The sequence below is a fragment of the Sorex araneus genome, chromosome 1 (genome assembly GCF_027595985.1).
Source record: "Sorex araneus isolate mSorAra2 chromosome 1, mSorAra2.pri, whole genome shotgun sequence".
NCBI lineage: Eukaryota > Metazoa > Chordata > Mammalia > Eulipotyphla > Soricidae > Sorex > Sorex araneus.
The window spans coordinates 233659915-233681435 of record NC_073302.1 but is presented as its reverse complement, the minus strand read 5'-3'; the positions used below and the strand labels follow the sequence as shown (position 1 = coordinate 233681435).

Below are 21521 nucleotides of genomic sequence, written 5' to 3'. Positions count from 1 at the left end.
TTGATCACATTCAATATTTTGAATTAGTGTTGGAATATTTTTTGATTCATGTAAAAACATTCTGTAACTATATCAGGCAAAACACAGTTTTTGAAAATTCCACAAGATCAGTCTTCTGATAATGTAGTTGGACCACAATCAATGTTCTTTGTATAGAAAGTAGAGATTTTATTACTATGCTTTCTTTTTCCTTGAGGCATTTCAAATGTCTGAATCCCAGAGAACTATCCTGGATAATAGAAATCTAAGATCTTGAGCAGTATTTCCTCCTAATTTTCTTCTCATTCAGTCTTCTATACAAACACGTTTATTTTATTTTAATATCTTAAAGCTTTCCTTGGATTCAAACAAGTGTACCATACCAACTTTCTTATATTCTTCAGTAATTTGTTTAAGATGTTTTGAAAAAAAATAAAGCATTTTCTTTTAATTCTGTGGGGGGAAACATTTTTCTTTAAATTCATAGTGGTATGCTTAAAAACAATATAAATCCAAAGAAGTTATAAATATTTTATATCTTGTTTTAGATCATGCTGTTTTCTTTCTGCAAATTTTTTCACGACACAGAAATTATAAAAACTTGCTTTTTTAGGTTTTTGACTACAAGTTTTTGGAGGGAATGACACCCTTTTGTATAAAACAAAGGATTTTAGGTTCGCTTCATTATTTTTAAAAATTAGGAAGACTTTAAGTTTAAACAGTTTAACAAAGGTTTCTCTATTTATTACCTTAAAATAATGATCTTTCTTTGTTTCAAAAGCAACCAAGGATAGCTTTTAGAGTAGTTAAGGTGGGACAAAAGATCCACGTAGCTATTATGACTATTAGTATTTAACTCTGCTTTGAAACTGTTCTAAAATACATGATAATTCCATTATCAGTAATTATAATTTACCCAATTAAAAGCCATTGAATAATTTGTCATGATGCCAATTTTAAATTTCAACTTTGTGCCAGTTTCAGTTCATGTTGACAGTGAAAATGTAATTGCCACACTTATTTTTAATGCCTACATTTACTGCCTTTCCAACAAACTCTATTTCTTCATTAACCCTATATGTGAGAAAAAGGAAAGCAGCCCTGACCTCTGGAAACTGGCTTGATGCTTATTAAGAGTGTGTGTCTATGTGTTACTGGCCTGGATCTCCCAGTCAGAGGGTGGTGTTCTGTTGGACATCAACAGCCTCAGAGAACAGTAACCTTCCATGAGTACTCAATGATGTGATGCAAAAAGTCAACTCTGTAACTTGTTCTCAGCTCAGACAAAAAGAAGGTCACTCTGCATAGTACCTAGAAACCAAACATCCCCCACTCCTGACAGATGTGAGTGACTCTGCTGTACTTGGTGAATCCTAGCTGTTGCTAAGATCTAGGCTTTCCTCTCTGATAAGATTTATCAACGGCTCAATCACAGAACTATCTCCGGCTTCCTCACAGATCCCCATACAGTAAAGCCCTACTTCCTTGAACATTCTCTAAGTCACTTAACCAAAACCCAGATGGATTCTACAACCAGCCCTTTCTGCCATGCTCTTACTCAAGTAGGCTAGGGTTCTCAAATCTCCTTCACTGCAATAAGCAATAATGCAATTTTTCCAAGGATGGATTTGTTCCTTGCAGACCTTGACCAAAGGATATTGCCACATTCCCAATCCCAAGGTTTCAAGCACTGAACTGATATTTAAGTAAAGGAGAGCTTTACAAACTATAAAGTTCTACTTAAAACCTGACGTATTATTGCTTTTAAAATTTCTGTGCCTGGAATTTTGTTTTCAGCAGAAACATCCAACCCACAAGTATTTTTGACAGTCTGCTTTTTAAATATATGTGAAAAATAGTTCCCTTTTCAAATATAAAACATATGTATTTTCTACTCTAGTTTTGTCATCTCAAATGATTAAAAAGCAATGGCTCTATAGAGAATCTCATACCCCTTCAAGGTTCTTTTCATTATACTTGGGTGATATCCTATTAGAGACTTCATACTGGCATTTAAAATAATGGCAAGTAATATTCCTGTTCTTTCAAAGTTGTAATTGGTAATACTTTGACATTATATCCTCAAATTCTATGCAGTAAAAAACATTAACTTTTCATCGTAATTCCCCATCTGTAATTGGTGGGATTTTAAACTGTTGTATGCATCACAATAAAATCCCTTCCACTTGTTAAACTATCCTTTAAAGTCCAATTCTTTGCAGAGTTATAGTGGTTTCAATGGCTAATGTATCTGCATTCAGTCCCCAACTTTCTACACCAAGCAAAGTTAAGTGAAATTAGTAATTTTGTAACCAGTTGGTAAAATTGTTAATAAAGTAAAATAACTTGGTTATCTTCTGGAACACAGTCAACAACAACCTCACCAACTCTGGTGCAAGAGGCAACGCCCTTTTTAAAACTAATTTTATTTGAATGAAGATCCACTTTTTCAAATAACCAGATCCATATGGAAAATCTCTTGGTCTGTGATTGTGGCTTATGTAAACATTTTAATATTGGTCCCCAAATCCAAAATCTCCTCCAAAAGGGATTAAACATAATCCCCTCGCTCTATTACTAGAGTGGATTAACTCTGAATTCTCTCTGGGGCTGGTTTGCTCCCAGAAGGACAAAGATCCAGTGCTCCTGAAACATTCCATGGAATTGGACATTGTAATTGGAGATTTCCAAAGCACAGGGGTAAAAATGACACTCTTAAGGCTGAATATTTTACAAGGTGACCTCTTTTTTTAAAGGGACACCATACTTTGATGAACCCCCAGAAAAATCGCGATGAATCAGTAGAACGGGATTGAATGAAATCAAAAGGAAGCATAGGCTCTCCTCTCAGAAATGAAGACAATCGGGGAGGGAAAATGTGTTGTCTATTAGATGTGTGTATTCAGAGGCCTTGATACAGATCCTCAGTTCTGTGCGATATTGATCATGTGCTTCATTAAAATTTTTTCTTTTATCCTTAGTTCTATATGTGATATTGATCATGTGCGTCATGATTTTGTTTGTTTTCCCAGATTAATTGTTTGAACATGTTAGATTCTTTCAAGAGAATGATACAGTCGCGCGTGTGTGTCCGGCCGTGCGTGTGTGTGTGTGTGTGTGTGTGTGTGTGTGTGTGTGTGAGAGAGAGAGAGAGAGAGAGAGAGAGAGAGAGAGAGAGAGAGAGAGAGAGAGAGAGAGAGAGAGAGAGAGAGAGAGAGAGAGATCTTTTACCAAGTTCGTCTTGGACTGAAGTCACTTAGTTTCCAAAGGGAATGGGGTCACGCACTTTCTCCCTGAGGTGACCCGCCTGGATTTTCCCAGAAAGCGGAGAGTGAGCATGCCGGTGGCTCAAGGGTTAAAGGAGCGGTTCGAACCGGTCCGGGCGTTAGGGGATTCCGCGGAGGGCGCGGGAGGCAGGAGGCGCCGCGGAGCGCGCACACAGACTCTCCAATAAACACAAAGGAGGGCCTGGGGAATAGAAACCCAAATCCACTTGTAATCGTACAAGAGATTCGGGCATAATTACTTGAGCAACCTAGATTAAGATTGATGAGCCTTTAAAGTGGCGCTTCAGATCGACCGCCCTCGCCTTTGCAAAGAAAAGCCCTGTGGAGCCCAAGTGGACCCCGGTTCTGCGGTGCGGGGCGCGCGGAAACTGCCAGCCCGAGGCCCCCCGGGCCGGCGAGTCCGGTGCCCGGGGACTGACCCCCCCCCCCCACGCCACGGCGGGCTCCTGGGGGCCGGGGAAGCAGGGGAATTAAAAGCCACGGAGGATTCGGCCTCGGGTCTGACCCAGTGGCGACCACGACGGGGTGAAGGCTGACCCGGATCCGGTCGCTTCCCCCCGCCCCGACCCCCGTTTGGGGGCCGCTGAAGCCGGCCTCTGGCTCTGTCTGTCCCCAGCAGTGAAACGGCCGGGCTCCGTGCCGGGCCGGGGTCCTGGGGTCCGGAAGGCGCCTCCAGGTCACGAGTATTTAGCACTGGGCCTCGCCGGGCCTGCTCGCCGTGGCCGTGGCCATGGCCGCGCTTGCAGACTCGACTCCCGGCGCGGCCACGGAGGGCCCCGGGCCCGCATCTTCTCGGGTCCTGGCAGTTTGGCGGCCTTTCGCCTGCTCATATCCCGACTCTGCACGACGTGCCTAGTCGGCGTGTGAGGGGGAAGGCGGGGTGGAAGGGATTATCCTGAGCCCTCGCTCTGGGAGGTGGGGGGGAAAGACTTTAGGTTCTTTCCGATCGCCACGTCAGTATTTGAAGTCCCAGATAGCCAGATAGCAAAGAATACCTCCCCTTCGAGGAATCTTAAAGGGGCAGATAATCCCTTTGAGTGAACCAATATCCCAAGACGTGAAGCTCATATTTTCAAGGATTCCTAATATGCACCTTAATCCGGTACTCTCTCAAAACCTTTCTCCTCCACCCCTCCCCACTCCCCTATTGACACCGAGTCCCTCTGGTTTCAAAAGTTGGGAACCCGCATTGAGGAAACGTCTTTTCTGACCATTTTCTTCCCCTTTGGCTCTCTCGGTGAGCATTTCTTCGGGGCTAGGATGGGCGCCTTTTCGCACCGGAGAGGTATTCCAGGTCGGTGCGCGTGTCTTGGCGAAGGCGGTGAGCCCTGGGTCGCGGATCTCTCTAAAGCTGCAAGGTTGAAACCCGTTAGTGCGGTGGAATTTAGGTATTTGCACTCTGCACCCCTGCTCGTCCTCCTGCCCTGCCTCGGGGAACGCCTCTGGAGTGGAATGGCTTCACACAGGCACTGGTGTGGGGGGCTGTGCTGACTAACGAGGTTCTTTCAGGAAACTGGTGGTGCTCAGTGGAGAATCCGGAGCTTTACTGAGTCGTTCTGCAGTTTTAAGTTGAAAGGCGCGTCCCAACCGACCCTGTTTCTAGGCTGAGGTTGCAAGCCTTTTTAGGAAGGATCTCTTATGGGCTGTCCTGACCGCTAGGATTTTTTTTTTTTTTACAGAATTATTTCTCTCCAATTTCGTTCAGTGAAAAAATGTGGCATGAGCCAAGCAGAATGTATCGGACCTGAAAAGGACTTTAACAGGCACCTTTTGTGTGTCTGTGTGTATCTTTAAAAAAAAAAAAATCTAAAGCGTTGGTACCCTTCTGGAAGAGCGCCCAAGGGGGCAGAGGGGGTCAGCCTGACTCTGGTGCCCTTGTCTTTCAGGCCCAGTGGTTCTCAGCACTCCTGCCCAGCTCATCGCTCCTGTGGTGGTGGCCAAGGGGACACTCTCCATCACCACGACAGAAATCTACTTTGAGGTAGATGAGGATGATCCTGCCTTCAAGAAGATCGACACGAAAGTGAGTTTAAGTGATTCTGTGTACAGTGATGGCTTTTGTGGCCGGAAGTGGTTTTCAGTTTTGCTTGGTTTTTAATGATAGTGGAGGGTTGGGGGGAGGGGAATCCCATTCTCTGAGAAAATAAAATGAATGAAAATAACACAGGCTCTATTTCATAGCATCTAAGAATATATTAAGGATTGTTAATTTCATGTCCGCGGAGCATCCATATTTTAAAGGTCTCTCTGTGAGTGCCTTTGTGTGCACTTAGCTGGATTTGGTAGTTAAGCCAATTGCTCCCCAGTCCCTGGGGTAAAACATCTCAGGCTCTCTAGGAAACATAGGAATAATCTTAAGGAATTTTTTTACTGGGATCACATATAATTTCCAAAAGTGTAGACTGTAACATGAATTATTATTCACTGAGGTTATGAAGAAAGAAGGGGCCATTTATGTATAAATTTGTCTCCATTATTACAATCATATTTCATGTACTGAAATAAGAATAGGTTTTGCATAAGAATTTAAAGGAGAGAAACTGATTCTCTGAGAAGTGTCAATTCAAAATGTGTGTGCATTGTATATACTAGTAATCAATGTTTGAAGGTTATATTTTTCTGTAGGTGTATGGCAGGGAAATATGTAAGTTTGGATGAAATGAAAAAAATAACTTTTGCTTAGTGTTCAAATTTGTTACAAAAAATTTGAAATCCAATGCCTGTTCACTTTCTTCTGAAGTCAGATTTTGTCCATATTCCTGTGTAATTTGTTAACTTTATTCCTGACGTTAAAAATCAAGAACCTAAGTGTCATATTAGATATAATCAGCATTATTTTGCAATGATTTTTCTTTAAAGTTTTTTTACAGAGCAATTATTGTAGATGTACATTCTCATATTTAGAATTTTATTCTGCTTAATTTATATAGAGATAAAGCATTATAAAGTACTCTGTAGGATATCAGCTATAATTCTAAAAGTGACCTACTTCTCAGTGAACTTCCTTAATACCCACATTCGATCAGCTTCTTCAGCACTTGTTGACTATTAAAATACTCCAAATTCTAGACATGAAATTTCCTTCACTTCTACTTCAAAAAGAACTGAATTTTTAAAGATTAGTTTAAACGTAGTATATTTGGGTTTTGATAATTTAAGTTTGTTTTTTATTAGCTTTACCTAGAAAATTAGAAAGAATTTTGAATTCCTGATTTAGTAAGCAGGTCCCTTACTGCATAAAAAATAAGATCTGACCAGAAATCAGTAAGAAATTATAATTATTTATTCCATTAGCACAGTTAGTTTTCATTTGCAGTTTTTGGAGGTTTCCCTATGACCTCATACAGTCTGTTCATCTGGTTTCTAACTTGGCATTCTTTACTGTCATGGTATATTTTTCCTTATATTATCAACAATGCTACAGACATATAGCCCAGAAGGGCAAGCTTTTGAAGGGTAACTTTGTGTTTGTTATGGAACGGAGTTAGTCTTGTATGTTAGAATCTGAGAGTGGATCATTATCTGCTGGCACTATACAAAAATTACTTTTAATAATTTAAAGTTTCATTTTTAATAATTTCATAAGGTTATTTCTCATAATGTATGAAGTATTCAAGCGGGCTTGATTTCCAAAATGAAACATGACAGTGTTTTCTAGAGAAACAATTTAAGACACAACCAACTTTTATTTTACTCATTTATTAGCTTCTAATTAAATAAAAACCAGCAACAGAAATTAAAATCTAAATCACAAAAGTAATTATCCAGTGTATTTCAAGTGCATTTTTTCAAATATATAATTCAGCTATTCAAGCGTTATTATATAAGCTGAATTCAAATTTCTTTGATATATTTAAATAACATTTCAAGTATATCTATGGAATGTTAGAAATAGAACAAGCAATATATTTGAAACAAAATGTAAACTTTTTAAAAGTTCAGACAATTTCAAAGACAGATAAAAGTACCAGGAGGAAATCTACCTTTCAATGGTATCTTGTTAGTGGAAAATGTCTGGAAGTATCCAAAATGGCAATTTAATTGAATTCTGTTCACCAAATCACAAAACACCAACATCCACACTTGCAAAGACAATGTGAGATCACAATATTTGTTACAAATCAAAATATACATTACATTTTCCCTCCTCTGATGGTATTTCCAGATAGTGTTTACTCACAGACAGATGCCCCTAAATCACAAGGATTGCTCTAATCCTTTGATAGTTAGGCAGAATGTTCACTGTGGTCTTGCATTAGAGCCGGATTGTTGTCTAGGTGTCATTGTGTGTTTTTCAGGGGAGATATGAAATCCTTTGTAAAGAATTCTAATACTTGTGGGCTTGGGTTTTTCTCCATCCACTGCCTCTGCTTCTTTAACCCCCTTGGAGGGGTGGGAGAGATGGTGCCTAAACATTGTATTATTCTTCCTTTTCAAGGAAGAGATTGGTTGCACTGTCAAGTGGAATCTTAGATAGGAGGTCGGTCAATCAGGGAAGCATACAATTGAATCAGGACTCTGAGAAGCTGGATCACATTTCGGCTGTTGATTAAATTGCCCTCTCTAAAGTTTTTCCAAACTTTTCGGGTTGGTTAGGATCTCCCTCGCCAGGCGCCACGTTTGTTTGGCAGCGTTCTCCAGCGCCGAGTGAGGTTTGCCTTGGAACAGATCTAAATTGGGTAGAAAGTAGTGGGGGCACCGCCGGCACTGCAGGCAGGAGATGAGCTGCAGCAAAATCCCGTTCAGCCGGTCACCCAGGCAAGACTCGTCCCAGTCCGACTCCCGGGGATGCTTCTCACACTCATAGGAAACCAAAGTCTTCATGTGGTAATTGTTCAGGGGCTGGCCGGGCAGTTCTAGGTGGCGATCCCGTAAGGTTTTGAGGATGGAGAGGCATTTCTTTCTGCAGCCCCCCATCTGCAGTCTGTTCTCTGCTTCCGCGAACTGCAGCACCCAGGCGTCGCTCTCGGCCGAGCTCTGCTTGCCGGCCAGGGAGTGGCACTCCTTGGACAAGAGATTGAAGCCTTCCGCTTTGACCTCGGCCACCCGGTTGGGTCCCGGCCAGGGGATGTGGGGCAGCGGCCAGTGGGCAGCACTCCTGGGCCATATCCCGGTGCATTTGAAAGCCGGCGTGATCTGCACCACGTACCTATCTCGGATTCTCAGTTTCACTTCGCTGGTGTCGGCCACCATCTTTACCACGTCCCGGTAGCTACATTTGTCCACCGCCTGAGCCACCAGCGTCTGAAACCGGGACCGGATTTTGCGCGCCGAGAGGTAGCCGGAGGCGGTGATGAACTCCACCCAGAGGGACATGCTCCTCTTGCGCCCGTCGCTCAGCTTCAGCACCGCGCAGCCAGGCAGGGAGCCGTCGTCCACAAAGTTGAACACCCCCATTTGGTTCAGGTAAAGCACCACCTCGAACTCGGTGGGGGAGATGACCTCGAGGCCCTCGTAGCGATTGTCCATCTCGTTGAGGGAGCTGATGAAGCGCGGCTCCTGCACTTCCACTTCCTTCAGGACGTCGGAAACAACTTTGCAGACTTCCCGGATAGTTTTGGCAATGGCAGCTTTCCTGGCTTGGCATTTCTCGTTGTAGTATTTGTTCAGATGATAGACCAGCTTGGCCTGCGCCGCGATCATGTTGGGGCAGAGATCCGGATTGTACACCGGAGTCTCGCAGTAGGCTGTGGGATCCAATGCGGCTGCTAGCGCTGGAGCCAACTTCGGTGGAGAAACGGGCCGCGGCGCACACGAAATGTAGCAGAAACGCCTTTGCGAAGTGCTGCAGCGGCGGATTCCGAGCTGCAGCCGTTCCCCTTCCTTTAATCTCAGAGCCCAGCCGGTCTCTTAAAGTGAAAGATTGTTCTCCCCTCTCTCCTTCCTTTGGAGAATCCTTGCGTGCGAGAGACACTCCCGAAGAGATCACCTTCCCAGTAATAAAAACAAAAGTTGCGCGGAGACCCAGCAAAGCTCCTCCAGTAGTCAAAATAATCAACCCCTTTCCGTATTTATTTATGTTTCTCTGTAATCATTGTGTGTGCAGGACTGTTCATCAGATGGAGGAAAAGTGTGCAGCCTGTGCCGGGGCGGGTGTGCGTGTGTATATGTCAGAAGAAGCTGCTGTTGGTTTGTCTAAGAGCCCAGATGCACTCGTGTGGAAATTATAAAGGCAGGGCCAGGCAGGCTGGCGGCCAATCGCCACTGGGCTCGTCACGACAGCCTCCTCCAGCTCCAACCCAGCTAATTAATCCCCCTCGTGGACATAGGCACACAGACCCAAGGTAGGAGTCTGCTTGCCGGCACAAAACCACCCAGGCCACCTAGACAGTTTTGGAAATCAAGGGGAATCTCCCGGCTTTGGTATAACTTGAAGCATATTGACAGTTTGAAAAGACTTGCCAAAGCGATTCTCTTCTTGGGCTGAAAACCCTGTTTGTCTTTTTACCACGGAAATGCAATACAGGTGTATTAATGCACATCCATCAATGAGTGAACTAGAGGAGGCTTTCTAAAACAAAAGTCACTAACTTGCATTTACCATAGGATAATTAATGCCTGTTAGTCCTAGAGGTCTTTTTAAATGTAGGTTTCAAGTTTGCCCTGTCAAGTATATGCAAGGTGTCTTTAGATAGAAGGGAGGGAAATACCTGCATACTTTTCTGGATGTGCCTATTTGTTAGAATGATTTAAAAAAAAAAATCACCCATTAGACAGTGTTCTGCTTCTGCTTTTTTCTCATTGGCAGTGCTAGAAAGGAATCTGAAAAAGGTAGCTGCGTGTTAAATGCGATCTGTCCAGTTGAAAGGGGGATACTGAAACATGTTTAGAACCCCTTCTCCCCCATCCGCTGTTCTCTTACTCTTTACTAGCCTCGCCCAGTGTTACTAGTATAGCGCTGCTTTTACAGCACTCTCAGAAATGTTTGAGAAATAAATGATCTTTGTGATCAAGAGCTAATTTTAAATGTGAGTTCCTGATGAGCTGCGTTGGCTTCCGGAAGGGTCCCTGAGATGAGACCCACTGGCAGACATCGATGTGGAAATGTACACGTGTGGGCGGTTGGGCTTGTTTACAGACATACAGATAGTATCTTCACTGGCGACCTGACCTTTGCTCTTCTAGGGTTTCATTTGATTAAGGAGAAACATGATTTAAAAATAATAATAATTGGTAGCCCAGCACAGGTTTTTACGTTTTAAATACGTAAATTTAACAAAATTTTAAAAGAAATCAACATTTGTTGAAACCTTGAAATCAGATTAGGGAGATGCTATATCTTTTATGTAAACACTCCTCCTCCCCTTTTTTGACCAGATATATTCAGCAAAGTAAAGAACAGATAAGTAAGGGGTTCTGCTGTGGTTTTAAGACCTCGGTCAATTTTTAATTTGCCTACCTTTCATTTAGTTACTATCTCTTTCGAATTAAGGAATTTACAGAAATTTCCGACAAGCGGGTTGTAACCACTTTCAGAGTCGCATGCAAGCTTTTGTTTTTATTATTTTTATTTAATTTATTTTGCTAGCGGTACAGTATCACACCAAGTGCCCTATTTTCTGCTTTCTCGTTACCAAGAGTAATAGATTTCAATTTAGCCTAAAAGAGAGCGGTAGACTTGGGGCTCCTGGCAAGTCTCCTGCATTGCCTTAGGCGCAGGTATGGGGACCTGCCCCGCCGAGCCCCTCCCCACCTTGCAGGCGCTGCGGGTGAATGCACCGCTACCTTTCCGCAAGCAGTGGCCAGAAGAGGAAGAGGAGGTGAATCAGAGCCTAGAGATCCGTAGCTGCGAAGGCGATGTGCAGTAGGGGCAGACCACGTCTGGACCTCACCCTGCGCTGGTCCCCACGGGTTCCCCTTGCCCCTGCCCCGCGCTCTCCCGGGCCATGCTCTGCCTTCTCCGCTCGCTCCCCCCTGCCCTCGCTGGCACTGCCCTGTGTCCGAGCCCTCTTCAGATCTTACTCGCTGTCCCCGATTTTTCCAGATTTGCACCAGACCCTGATTTCTGCGCACACCCCCTCTGAGCCCTGACCCCCAGCCTGCCCCGCGTGGGGTCCACAGAGCCGCCGATTTCCCTACGACGGCGAGCCGGTGCAGCCCGCGCGCTCTCTCCTTGGAGTTGCCTCCGAGGGGGTTCCCGCCGCCGCCCGGTCCCTAGACGTCGGGGTCGCGGCCGAGGCCCCGGTGCGGACGGCGGACAGCGCGGCTCGGCCGAGCGGGCGGTCTCGCCGGAGGACGCGAGGGGACGCCGGACGGACGGCCTCGCCCGAGCCAGGCGCGCAGGTGGCGCATCTTCGGGGCTGACTGTGCGGCTTAATTGGGTTAAAGCGAAGCTAAACACCGAAGCACTCGGTGCAAACTAATTGGTGTAACTGGGGCCTTTTCACTAACGATTTACACTTTGAAGAAGAAAAATGGATGGTGCGAAAAGAACAAAAAAAAAAAATACTCGTTAACCCTGGAGTGTTGGAGGGAAGGGAAATCATTGGGTCTCTAGGAAGCCCGGAGTGTTGTGTTTTTTCCCCGGGGCTGTCTCCCTCGGCACCCTTCACCCTGGGAGTTGACAGTGATTTACATAACAGAGGATTCACCAGCCCGCTGTTCTCACAGTGGGTGAACCGGGCGCCCTGGAATAATACTCGGGCGCAAGTGCTGCTTGTTGCAGCAACACGGCGATTTTCTATTACACTGAACACGTGAAATGAATTGCCTCTGTAGCTGCATCCTTTCAGTGACGTTGGCCGTCTCATTGTTGAAGGGAAAATTAAACTATTCCGGGGAGTGTGCTTTCCGTCTTTAATTGAAATGACCTAGAGAGAAATTTAGACTCTCTGGCACAATTTGGGAGGCGGGGCTGTAACTCCGCCGACCTCAGCCTAAGTTTTGGAAATAGAGTTTTTCAAAGGAATCACAACTATGTTCTAGTCAAATTTTTGGAAATGATCCTTGGACCCATTGAACTTTTTCTTTCAGATGGTTGTAAATACCTGAAGAGAGTGGAAAATCAGTTTACCGACGTGAAAAGTTTAAGAGACGACTCGAATGACCCCAGTTTTATATTATTTTTTAAACTATAAATAGAATCGCATAGTAGTTCCTGCTAGAAGCTTGTGTGGGTTCCATGCTTCATAAGTGCCTAATTGTTTTCAGTGTTGTGCTGTGCAGGCATTTCTGACATGAGCTAATAATAGAAAGATAATTGAAGAAAACTGACCTAATTGAAGGGAAAAGGCCCAAGAATCTCTTGGTTTAATGATACTTTGAGATGCTCGCCATTTGAATGGTATTTGAGACTTTCAGCTCTGAAGGGGTTTTGTTCTTTTTTATTTTTCGGTTTCCTTAGTTTATTAGTAGCCTTACTATAAAATGGCATTTAAAAGAAAAAGAAAAATCAAAAAATGACTCAAGCACATGGTGACTACGATTTCAGTACTACTGTGATTATTTAAGAATTGTAGTCTTTAATATGTTGATGGACTCAAAATAATGGTAGCAAAGAAATCTTTCCTGAACTGTGAATTCTTAGGTAGTAACTCCCTCTCTAAACCTACTTAGCTCTCGTTCGTTGGTTACCAAAGTAATGGGCAGATAGTCACCTTATTAGGTTTAAAGAAAGTCTCTTACGTTGACAAATTTAGGATTGCAAGGTTCTGTGTTTTTTAATCTAATTTAAATTTGAATTACAAGTTCATAAATTTAAGCAATTGTGACCATTTGTCTAGACAATATTCATACATATGTTAAATGCTCACACAGATATTGTTTTGTGGATTAGAAAAAATTGGCTGGCTGCTATTCTATTCACGAGTATTCATGAACTTAAAGTTTTATTTTTTTAATATGTGCTTATTACACTGGGGAGATGAAAAAAATATGAAGTTGAGTTTATTAAATTATTTATCTCTACTGCTGGAGTGGCTTTGAAGGCTCATTGTATGCATCTGATTTCTCTCCCCTCCTCCTTTTTTTGAAAAATTCATCCAGCCTATTTCATCTGTTTCATTCTGCCAGACCCAATATATTTCCTTTTTTACACTAGAGAAATTAAAGGCAGATATTTGTGCTAGGTTTTCTTTATGTGTCACATTAAATAAAGTAAAATAGAGAAAATTTTTCTGGTAATCTAATTTGATGGCATCCTTACCTTTTTCTTCCTGTTGTGACTCCTTGTATAAGAATACTTGAAGCAAAATAGTTGGGAAACTTCAAAAGTTTCAACAATTGCTTAAAAATATTTAATATATAATATCAGGCTCCTTCCAAAGTGGAGATTTGAGGTCACTGTTTGCATAATTTAAGCCTCGTTCTATTCCTTTAACCAGAACATCCTGCTAATTGTGATTTTTTTAAAAATAGATATCCATCATTTTTATATTTATAGTGGGAACTACATTTTTTCCCTAAAGTGTTACCCAGTAAATGTATGATAGGTATTAATGCACATGGGAAAGAAAGTAGATTTAAGATTACATGTGAAGTTAGAAACATACCTTACCAGAATTTTTACCACTGCCTAATTTGCAGATTTGAGGTAATTCTGAACAATTCTCTTTTGATATCCAAGGAAAATTAAACCGTGGATTATTCAGAAAATTATTTTAGTTGCCTCACTTCATTTAAACATCTCACTTCATTTAAACACATACATCTAGGATATTTTAAGTACACAAAAATTGGGGTGGGGAATCACCAACCGAAAGATTGTCTTATTACTTAAAATATGTTGTGACAGCTAACCCTTCTCAAACGCTTAAGGGTGCTGGAATCCACCATCATTTTTGAGTATCAATGAAGCTGAATCCAATGTTCCAGTTTCTCAGGTACCCTTCAGAACATCACCGTTAGGTTTACACTCTGTAAATCTAAAACTCATTTTACCAGTTTTTTTGCTTATATTTTTCATTTAGATATTAAAGAAAGAGGATTATTTGGTTCATCTGCATCTTTTCTACATGATTATGTATGTGAAAGCCAGATATTTCTTTATCTGTAACTAACCTGGATTTATGGGCGTTTGCATGTATGAATACATGCCTCGTATTCTTAGCAAACTACAAGTTTTATTGCGCTTAGAGAAAACAGTGAAATCAGTTGCAGTTAGTGTTTGTTAATCTATATAACTGTAATAGGTCATCAGGCCTACATTGCTCTCATTACAGTCTCTTACTGTATGTGATTAAGCCACTGAAAATATTCAAAGTGACCTTGAGACTAAAAAATGGTATGTAGATAATCAGCTTCCAGTGATTGTACGTCTAAAATAACCTCTCCTATTTCTAATTTATGACTTTGAAGCTCAGTTTTGTAATGAACAAAGCAGTTCCTCTAAACTGAATTTATATTTTTAATGATCAGTGACTGGAGTTACAATTTAAAGTGATAATTACATTAAATAAAAGACCTTTTAGCTATATATAGGCAATGCTTCATAGAAAAAATAAGAAAATTAGGTAATAAATAGAAACTTCCTTTGTACCTTTATAGAGAGAAATTACAAATATTCTATGAGAACAGACCGCTTAAATAATACTTTATTTTCACTTATATATTTTCACTATTCTACACATTGTAATAATATGTCAACATATACTACTTATTAAAGGTACATTATTCCTTATTATGGTGTCAGAAATATTGAGCCAAAAATGGTAATAAGTAGTGAATACCTTTTTTTTGTCTTAGATATGTTCATTCATTTATCAACAACCTAAATCAAATCAAAAGCATGGAGAGAATAATTTATAATATATTCTGTTTTTAATAAAAAAAACTGTGTTGAGTACATTAAGTAGCGAAACCAGTAAAATAAGTACAGCTTTATTTTTAGATGAAACACAGTTTTCATTAGTTGAACTCAGGTTTATTGCTATATAATCTGTGTATAGTACTCTTCTGTGGGGTTTTGGTTAGATTGTCACCCTCCAAATTCTGACAAATATAGTTGAATCATATCTGGCACAGACACACAATGCTACAGCCTTCACAAAAAGTTTTCTCATGTTCCTGTTTTCTTTTTTGTACACTATATGATTCTTTATGAGTACCTAAATTATTCTAGTTTGATACAAAAATCTGTAGATTTATAAAGCAAGAATTTATTTTATTATTCTTTTATCTTAAGACCAGCTTTAATCCAAACACAGTAAAAGGCAAGATATAAAATGGTAGTTTAGATATACAAGCAATAACCTTATCAATTTTACTTTACATAAAAATTGCTTAATATTAATTTATATGAATGTAATGGTTGGTAAAGATCTAGTTTCAAGTTAATTTCCAATTTTATGTTATCAAGAATATATTGTACCTGTGAATATAGTTTATACCTTGCATATCAATCAATATTGTAAAAACAGGGACTAATATATGTTAGCAACTTTTGAGCAACATCTAGCTTTCTGTCACTAGAGAATTAAATCTGCTCAGTATTTAAATTATGTGTGACTTTAGATTTTCAGTAAATTCTTCCTTTGAGTTAGGGGATGTAAGGAATTATTAGAGCTAATATTAATTAATACATATATAATCTTGCAACATATGTTTATAACCTTAATTTTATATAAATATGCTGTATCACTTAAAGTTATATGGTTATAAATACTCAGGAGAATTCTTAAATTGGAAGAATACAAGCATTTTCATAATAATGTTGCCCTTTCAAGTTTTTTCCCTTTTATACCTTGGGATAATACAACTTACCTTCTATGTCTTCCCCACTATGTGTAAATGTTTTCTGTTTTTTAATTTGGTAGCTACAAAATAAATTTTAATGTTATCTCTGTTTATAGGCCTGTTAAGAAAGAAGTTATTGCTTTCTAAATAATCTTAAACCTTCTTTCGAAAGTATCTTTATGATTTGCAAGACAGTCTGTGCATGCAGCCTTTATTTACATACACACATATGAACATAGACACACACACTCAACACATATACATATACAAACACACACAGGGTTTTAGTCAGTAAATGACTGAATCATCCTCCATGTTATTTTTGCCTTCACCTGTTAAAGGAAAACAGCTATTCAACATAGGATTCTTGCTACCATCAAGAAGTAATATTACATCTGTAATATTGTTGCATCTTATAGATTTCAGTAATGCTTTAAGAGTTCCCAACAGAATGGGCTTTGGAAATACAATAACTAGAAATTCCAACAGCATTTATACTGGAACATATCATATGGCAGTCATGAATGTCATAAGCTTTTAATTGTGCAATAGAAAAGTTTAAATATTGCTAGCTATATAAGCAGAAGATATCGCACAAATATTTTATGCATAATATGTTTGCATTTTATATAAAAACATTTTTCTCATTAAAAGTCGGTTTTCACTTTTTTATAACAGACCAAGGTTAAATTTTTTGCAACCTGAACCTGTATTTGATAAGCAAATTGCATTACTCACAAGAGGGCAGAGAAAAGACTAGGGGGTGGGGGTTGGTGTGTTTTTGTTGTGGTTTTTTTCCCCCTTTACTAGCAAATTCAGTTCTTCATTTGTTTTGCTCTCCACGCTGCATTAGCACAGTTTTCCCCTGTGTGCATCTGCCAGTGTACAATTTAGCCACGGGCATCTGTAGACCTTGTGGTGATCAGTATTGCAGGCAAAAGCCATATGTGTTTAAATAAAAAAAAATCTCTTTATTTCATTTGCTGTTTTAACTGGATGGATAACTTTTGTGCCTCAAGACAGAAGAAGAAAAAATACAGAAATAATTAATTGCCTCTATTCTTGAGGCAGTTTCGTTTCCCCCTCCAATATGGAATGCTTGTCAGCTTTCCTGATAAATGACTGCATGTATTTGCATAGATTTTACATTAACACAAAAATTAGTTTTATTTGTGGAAAACTAGTTTACATAATAATATAAAGCCGAGTGTTATTGATTATGTTTTCAAGCATTGATGATTTTTAAAGGGATTTCAAGTATTCTTATTTTTTGAAGAACTGGTCAACTTATTTCTTAATTTAAACTTTCTTTTGTTTTATGTAGCTTGGTATTAATAAAATAAACACTTATTAAGCTTTTAAGCTTAAGCAATTCTTTTTCAGTACATAATAAGCATGTTGTTTCAAACAAATAGTAGAACGTTAGGGGTTAAAAAATATTCAGCTCTTAAAACTTCTGCTGAGGGATATTTTAAAATATTTATTTCATCCATTACAGACCCCTCAAACTACTGGAATAGTCACCTGTATAAGGGATTTAAGTTTCTTAGACATGCTATCAAAAAGATAGGTCTTATATTGGATGGGTGCAATCTTGCCTGCTTCCTGGTGTCTTAATCACTTTTTGCTACCAAATTTTAAATATGTCTGTTTTGTCCATTTTCTTGTGTATCCTTAATTAATTGATCACTCTCATCCAGCCTTGGGAAGGAGGGCTCAGGAAGCATTGTGCTGGAATTATTTGGGTGCTGAAAACAGTGCTTCCTAAGTGGCAGGCAGTGGATAAACCATTCATACCGTAGTCTGGCATCTTGTTGTCTAGAGGCAACCTGCTAATTATGTGCTATCATTGTATTATCCATGTTACGGAAAATTCAAATATGTTCACTGCTGTTACTTACATCACAAAGCTTTTCATAAAGTAGACTTGATCCTCCAGAAACCTACTGTACTTACTGGCAACCTACACCCAGAGCGTCTCTGCCACTTCTTGATTCTGGGACACCCTGGGTACCAGCTGTCACAGCTCAGCTAATGATGACAAATGCCCCTCTCTATGCAGATTGCAGAGCTTGCAGGCTGCTGTGAAAGGCAACCAGATTACCTTTCTTCAGATAGGAACTTAACCTTTTAAACTCATGTCAGAATGAAATTATCGGCAGTGAGAGTTTCAATATCTGTATCTTGAAGAAACAAAAGTCAGAACCGTATCAGAAACACCGACTTGCTTCCCTTCCGCCCCCATTTTTGTATGATTTACACTGCTTTATCCTTGAGTGCTATAAATGTTCTTCATCAAGAAACTCCAGGTAAACTAGACTTCACAATCAAATTAGACTATAGAGTTAAATTCTGCATGTAGGGCCAGAGAGTGAGTGCAGCTGGCAAACGCTTGCCTTGCGTAAAGCAAACCTGGGTTTCATCCCTGTCACTGTACATGGTTCTCCAAACCCTGCCAGGAATGATCACTGAACAATGCCAGGAATAAGCCTGGAGCACAGCTGGGTGTGGCCCTAAAACAAAACAAAATAAAAACTCCACATATAACCAAGTGGAGTGAATAGTTGAGAAAATCTTCCAAATTGTATAGGCCAGAAAACAGGCTAATCAGATCTTGAGGGAACATGTATAGTTCGCTTCTCTTCATTGAAATGGTCAAGTATCTATTTTCCTGCTCTGTCCGGCCTATTTCAAATAAATGTTTATTTCCTTCAATATCTGTGAATTATTTCAACATTAAGAATAATGGTTGCTAATGATTGTTTTTCTATTTTCAAGCTTGACCTTTTGCTTTAAGTTTCTAATTTGTTCATTAGAAATTTGCTTTTATGGTACACTTAACCTATACAGTTTATTCGGAACAATTACAGCCACTGTTAACCAGAAAAAGCACACGTGAAATATACTGTCTGTTAGATGAAATAATAGTTGAAAATTCCAGCATTCATTTTTTTTGTTTACGAAAGACTTTAATATATATTCATTCATTTGATAAAATAATTCGGAGCTGATGACTAGGATGATATGACTCAAGAATATGCCTCGAATGTTCAAGGCTCTGAGTACAGTTTGGGCCCAGCTTGTCCCATCTACCAAATCCAACACCACTGGACATGGTTCCAACACAATGGGCCCTAGAACCAAAACTTTAGGCATCCCGAAAACTTTCCTTGACCCTCCTATCACTGCTGGGTTGGCCCCTAACTAAAACTAATAGTAATAACTCTTAAGATGAGAGAAATAGATGCTAAAGAATAGTGGTTAAGTTACACATGCGGGGTGGGGGGCTGGGGAGGTGGGGGGAAAGGGGGAGGTATACTGTGATTCTTGGTGGTGGAATATGTGCACTGGTGAAGGGAAGGGTGTTCGAGCATTGTTTAACTGAGACTTAAACCTGAAAGCTTTGTAACTTTCCACATGGTGATTCAATAAAAGAATAAATTTAAAAAAAAAAAGAATAGTGGTTATAGCTTTGTAAGTCTTTCATTTATTGACCCTCACAACGTTAGTTCCCATTTAGCAATAAAAAGAATGAGGTTTAGAAAAGTTAAATATCTTAATAAGGGTCACACAAGTAAGTACAGAACTAGCCCTGTCTAACAGGAAAAGCTGTAGGCCCTATAATATTTAGACTATGTGCAACAGAGTTAGATGTGTATATGCGTGTGCATGAATGCATATGTGAGTTTCTGTCTTTGTCCAGAAAAATTTTTGAACAGCTGCTATTGGTATAAGTATTATTCTAAAAGAAAAAAGTCAACTACGGGACTGAACTTACATTAAGAATATGATTGTATTTTAAAGATTGAGTGCTTCAAGGATTGTAATTATATATTGAGACATCCTATAATTTTCATGTAACTAGTATAATTCCCTGTGAGTTGTTATATATTCTTCCCATGAATACGAAGAGACTCTGAAACCTCTCTATAGAGACATAGAGATACACAATTTAATAAATTTCATATTAGACTGATTGGACTGAAGAGCCATTTTATTGTCAATCCCGTTAACTTTAATCCAGTTATAAAAGTGTTGGATCACTTCAGCAGTTAGTTGAGTACTTTTTTCTGCTTTTGTCTTTAGTCTGTGACATTAATACAGATCATAATGATGTATATATTATGATTTGAAACATCTTACAAACATCTTATTATCAAGAATGTCAATACATGGAAATATAGTGATTTCCAAGACATTTTTGTGAATGTCAGTTGTTTTCATTTCTTACTAAACTTTTCTTTGGGAGTTTAGTGTAAGATATTTTTTAGATAAGATATTTTTCCTCCTGCTGTATATCTAATTATAAATTCTCTGTCCTTGCATATTTTAATTGTAAAATTGTTAGTCATTAATCAGTACCAATGTTTAATGAATTATAACTGTTTAATCATGTATAAATTTTATAGAATTAACAATGAGCACTTTATTAAAATTTATCTTGCAACTAGCAATGGAAAAAAATCTATCTAAGCCATTTTAGATCATGGCTGGTGGGAACTTCAGTACAGAATATAATGTAACTCTTGGCTCTCTTATCATTCCAGACTTTACTGTTGAATTCCTTGATGAGAAATCCATGAGAGTACATGAGAGTACTTGCACATTAAGACAGCTTCAATTTTAGAAAGCTTGTCCTAATATTTAACCAAATATTAGGTTGAAACTTTTTTTTTTTTCCCTTGAAACTTTTCTCTTTTCTGCAAGGGCAGTGGGTTGGCCTTGGTGCACAACTCTTGGTACTCAGGGCCTGCTTCCATCTTGGTGCTCCAGGGTTGTTCCTGGAGGGCTCTGGGAGCCCATTCAGTGCTGACTGAGGGACTACATGCATACAAAACATGTGTTCCAGCCCTGTTAGCTGTCTTCCCTGGTCACACATGTTCATCTTTAGATGTCTATTTGTCTTCTGTCTCTTTCCTTCTTTCATTTTGTTTGTTTGTTTGGGGACCTCACCCACTGGTGCTCAGGATTTACTCCTGACTCTGCACTCAAGAATTATTCCCAGGGTTGCTCAGGGGATGATATGGCATGTGGGCGATCAAACCCAGGTCACTGCGTGCAAGGCAAACGTCCTACCTGCTCTACTATCTTTCTGACTCTCTTCTTTTAACAGAAAGAAGTAGCGTCCTTAAGTTCAGTATTTAAGATACCAAATTGGATATTCTCACACCCATAAACCCTCTTATCTATAGGCTAGTTTAAGTCACTTCACATTTTAGGTCTGACTCTTTCACCACTTTTACTTCAACAGCTGTATCTAACTCATTAGCTCCAGAATACATTGGTGGATGAACATAGAGACGTTGCTTAAATGAAACAAAACACATTAGGTTGCTTTCTTTTGGGGGTGGGGGGATTGAGGGGCCTCTATAAATAAATAAACAATAAACAAATAACAAATGCTGAGCCATGTAGCAACCAATATCCTAGTTATTTCATTAGTTGCATTAATCATATGTTACTGGAGTCCTAATTACATGATTTTTATTTTTTTCTCTCTCATTTTATCTTTTCCGTCTAGCTAATTTTTTGTGGCTCAACGGGTAATAACAAATTATATGTTACAGTTTTGAATAATAGTAA

At 39.7% G+C, this 21521-nt stretch overlaps 2 protein-coding genes across 6 annotated transcripts in view; one reads left to right on the top strand and one right to left on the bottom strand.

Moving 5' to 3' along the window:
- Positions 1 to 21521, top strand: part of NBEA (neurobeachin) — a 625086-nt gene that overhangs the window by 413668 nt on the left and 189897 nt on the right. For all 5 annotated transcript variants that reach the window (XM_055142057.1, XM_055142054.1, XM_055142047.1 and 2 more), the window contains one exon: positions 5153 to 5289. In XM_055142057.1, coding sequence (XP_054998032.1) covers positions 5153 to 5289 — 137 coding nt within the window. The remainder of the gene's footprint in view (positions 1 to 5152; positions 5290 to 21521) is intronic.
- Positions 6969 to 8909, bottom strand: MAB21L1 (mab-21 like 1). The gene has a single exon (XM_004604529.2). The coding sequence runs from the start codon at positions 8907 to 8909 to the stop codon at positions 7830 to 7832; it is 1080 nt and encodes a 359-aa protein (XP_004604586.1). The 3' UTR covers positions 6969 to 7829.

Bases quoted from the DNA above. Each gene is read 5' to 3' on its own strand.
- MAB21L1 (XM_004604529.2), bottom strand. From the start codon at position 8,909: ATGATCGCGGCGCAGGCCAAGCTGGTCTATCATCTGAACAAATACTAC.